The sequence below is a fragment of the Uloborus diversus genome, chromosome 4 (genome assembly GCF_026930045.1).
Source record: "Uloborus diversus isolate 005 chromosome 4, Udiv.v.3.1, whole genome shotgun sequence".
NCBI classification, from domain to species: Eukaryota; Metazoa; Arthropoda; class Arachnida; order Araneae; family Uloboridae; genus Uloborus; species Uloborus diversus.
In genome coordinates, this window is record NC_072734.1 from 195,148,490 (window position 1) to 195,152,515 (window position 4,026).

At 31.5% G+C, this 4,026-nt stretch overlaps 1 protein-coding gene across 1 annotated transcript; it reads right to left on the minus strand.

Annotated features, from left to right (window-relative positions):
• Positions 1-265: 265 nt before the first annotated feature.
• LOC129221192 (zinc finger protein 271-like) lies at positions 266-2,035 on the minus strand. The gene has a single exon (XM_054855644.1). It carries the CDS (start codon positions 1,698-1,700, stop codon positions 573-575), a length of 1,128 nt encoding a protein of 375 aa, XP_054711619.1. The 5' UTR covers positions 1,701-2,035; the 3' UTR covers positions 266-572.
• Between the last annotated feature and the right edge of the window lie 1,991 nt (positions 2,036-4,026).

Consider the following 4,026-nt stretch of genomic DNA (forward strand, 5'->3'; position numbering starts at 1 on the left):
TTTAAACAATCAAAAGACTTTAATCATTTTTAATCACTTTATTGAAGCCATGATTTCATCAGGCTAATGTGAATTAACAATCTATACTATTTTATTGTTTAAAATAATTGTATTTTCAATTTGTTTGCAGTTACAGATTCAAACTTGATTCATTCAATCAAAAACATAAGGTTCAGTTGATAAACATCTCACACACCTGTTATTTCATAATAATTAGGGGAGGACAAGTGGAGGGGGGCAACTTCTCCAAAAAAAAAAAACATACGAAATAAATTCTGGTGTTAGAGAATACTGGTGTTAGAGAAATGATTTTCAGTGATAATATCTTGAATTTATATTTATTCAGGAGGGTTCCCCCCCTCCCCCAACCGAAACTACTAAGAATAAAAAAAAAAGAAACACCTCTAAAAAAGTTCATTGGAGCAGCATGAACAATGACCTTTCCCTCACCTGCCAAGGACACACCTGATTTAAGTAAAAGAAAATATACCAAAACATTGCAATGTAGTGGAATATCGCAATATTTCACTGCCGATGTATCGCAATGTTCAAATCTGCAACATCGTCCAGCACTAATGAGAAGAGTATGGTTCTTCTTCAGTATGAATCCTCAAATGTTTTTTCAAACTTGAACTATGAGCAAATGTTGTTTTACAATACTCACAAGAATATGGTTTTTCCTTTGTGTGAGTCCTCAAATGAATTTTTAAATGTGAACTCTGAGAGAATGTCTTGTTACACTGACCACAAGAATATGGTTTCTCATTAGTGTGTATCCTCAAATGCATTTTCATATTTGCCACCTGAGAAAATGTCTTTTTACAATACTCACAGGAATATGGTTTTTCATTTGTGTGTGTCCTCAAATGCTTTTTCAAAGTAGAACTTTCAGAAAATGCCATTTTACAATACTGACAAGAATATGGTTTTTCATTAGTATGTATCCTCAAATGTTTTTTCAAACTTGTTCTAACAGAAAATGCCTTTTTACAATACTCACAAGAATATGGTTTTTCATTAGTGTGCACCCTCAAATGTGATTTTAAACTGGAACTCTGAGAGAATGTCTTATTACACTGATTACATGAATATGGTTTCTCATTAGTGTGTGTCCTCAAATGAGATTTCAAATTTGAATTAAAAGAAAATGTCTTTTTACAATATTCACAGGAATATGGTTTTTCATTAGTGTGTATCCTCATATGTACTTTCAAAACCGAACTAACAGAAAATGCCTTTTTACAATGATAACAAGAATATGGTTTTTCATTAGTATGCATCATCAAATGCTTTTTGAAAGAAAAACTATGAGAAAATGTCTTTTTACAATATTCACAAGAATACGGTTTTTCATTAGTGTGTATCCTCAAATGTGATTTCAAACTTGAAGTATTAGAAAATGCCTTTTTACAATACTCACAAGTATATGGTTTTTCATTTGTGTGTGTCCTTAAATGTGTTTTCAAATTTGAACTAAAGGAAAATGTCTTCTGACAATACTCACAAGAATATGGTTTTTCGTTAGTGTGTGTCCTCAAATGTAATTTCAAGCTTGAATTAACAGAAAATGCCTTTTTGCAATGTTCACAAGAATATGGTTTTTCCCTAGTGTGTACCCTCAAATGTGTTTTCAAGTGACCTAACTGAGAAAATTTCTTTTTACAATAATCACAAGAATATGGTTTTTCATTACTGTGCATCCTCAAATGTATTTTTAAACTTGAACTAACAGAAAATTTCTTACTACAATGCTCACAAGAATAGGGTTGTTCCTTTGTGTGAGTCCTCAAATGTGTTTTCAAAGCTGAAATATCAGTAAATGGCTTTTTACAATGCTCACAAGAATAGGGTTTTTCATTAGTGTGTATCCTCAAATGCGTTTTTAAATTTCCGATCTGAGAAAATGCCTTTTTACAATACACACAAGAATAAGGTTTTTCATTAGTGTGTATCCTCAAATGTATTTTCAAACTAGAACCCTGAGAAAATGTCTTTTTGCAATGCTCACAAGAATATGGTTTTTCGTTAGTGTGTATCCTCAAATGTGATTTCAAATAAACAAACTGAGAAAATGCCTTTTTACAACAGTCACAAGAATATGGTTTTTCGTTAGTGTGTGTCCTCAAATGTGTTTTTAAACTTGAACTAACAGAAAATGTCTTTTTGCAATGCTTACAAGAATATGGTTTTTCTTTAGTGTGCACCCTCAAATGCATTTTCAAACTAGAACCCTGAGAAAATGTCTTTTTACAGTGCACACAAGAATACGGTTTTTCATTAGTGTGTACCCTTAAATGTGTTTTTAAACTGGAACCCTGAGAAAATGTCATTTTACAATACTCACAAGAATATGGTTTTTCATTAGTGTGTATCCTCAAATGAGCTTTTAAATGTGAACTCTGAGAGAATGTCTTATTACACTGACCACAAGAATACGGTTTTTCATTAGTGTGTACCCTTAAATGTGTTTTTAAACTGGAACCCTGAGAAAATGTCATTTTACAATACTCACAAGCATATGGTTTCTCATTCGTGTGTATTCTCAAGTGAGTTATTAATTCTGAATTTTGCAAAAATGATTTTTTACAATGATCACAAGCATATGGTTTCCTTTCAGTGCACAATGTTTCATGCATATTTGAGTTTGTTTTTATAGGAACAGACATGTCCACATAATTTGAAGATTATCTTTCACATGAAGCAGTAGCTCAAAGGCAGATTTTAAGGCAAGTTCAATAATATGCTGCTTCATTACACAAACACTAAATGCGTCTTCTTATTTTTCTCAGTTAATTTGAAGATAAAGATTTACATAAAGCAGCAGCCTAAAAGCCATCCTAAGGTATGTTTAATTTCATTACATAAATGCTATGTGCTTCTAATTTTGGTTTAGTTCAGCTAAAAAACCTCTAAATTTTACTTGCGTACAGTAAATGTTACTAGTAAAAAAAATGGAATAAATATCTTTTGCTGCACATTAGAGAATATTATCAAGGTTATGGATATTTATCAACAATCTATTGTCAAAAGCCACCTCTTTCTTGATGACTCAAAATTCATTCCCTAATTTGCAAATTTCCATAAAAACAAATAAAATAGACTTTTGTGTTCTTCAATTTAAGGGGCCTTATGTGAGAGGTGTTTATACACAGGCCATGTTCAACTTGTATTCTTAAATTCAAAATTTTAAAAAATTCTGGTATAAAATAATAAAATATCATTTCACAGTGCAAAGAAGTGTAACGATGAATGTCCTCTTTCAAAAGAATGCTCAGACAGCATAGCTATACCGAAAACTCTTCAATGTTTGAAAATCACTTGTATCGTAGCAGAATCTCCCGATGTCTATGATGCGATGTCCAGTTTAAAGAGCCGAACTTGGCACGAAGAAGCACCTACACACAAAAAAGAAAGCATCTTAAAGAATTAAATTGTAAACACAATCAAAAAAAAATTTTTTTAATAAAAATGTTACATATAATCATAATTACTATTTATTTGTTGAGTAATGGGGCATATAATACTATTACTATGATAATAAAATATCAATACAAAACATAAATTTAGTATATTACCTTTTCTGTTATTTTTAAAAAGAAATAAATAACATTAATTTGGTTAACCCAAATGTTTTTTTATGTTGCTTGGCAGGGTTCGTACTCAATTCCAGAAATTAAATGATGGAGTTTTGGAGGAGTAAAATGAGGATTTGAAGGAAAACATACTAGTGTGCTGTCCTTAAATGTAGTCGCATTTTTTTTTTCAACATCTCTGACCCCCTACCCCCTTTGTCACAAAGTGTCACACTTCATCCTACTCCTCCTCTTGTCACATGTCATTTTTATATAAACATATTGTTATAATAACTGTGTGTTGTCACTTCTTGTCACCCTATCTCTTCCCTCATCACAATTTCGTGAACCAGTCTCCCTCCCCCTCAAGGCATGACATCACTTGTGGATGACCCATTTTACAATATTATAACAGCCATTTGCTAAACAATTATGTTTTTGTCACAATCACTGA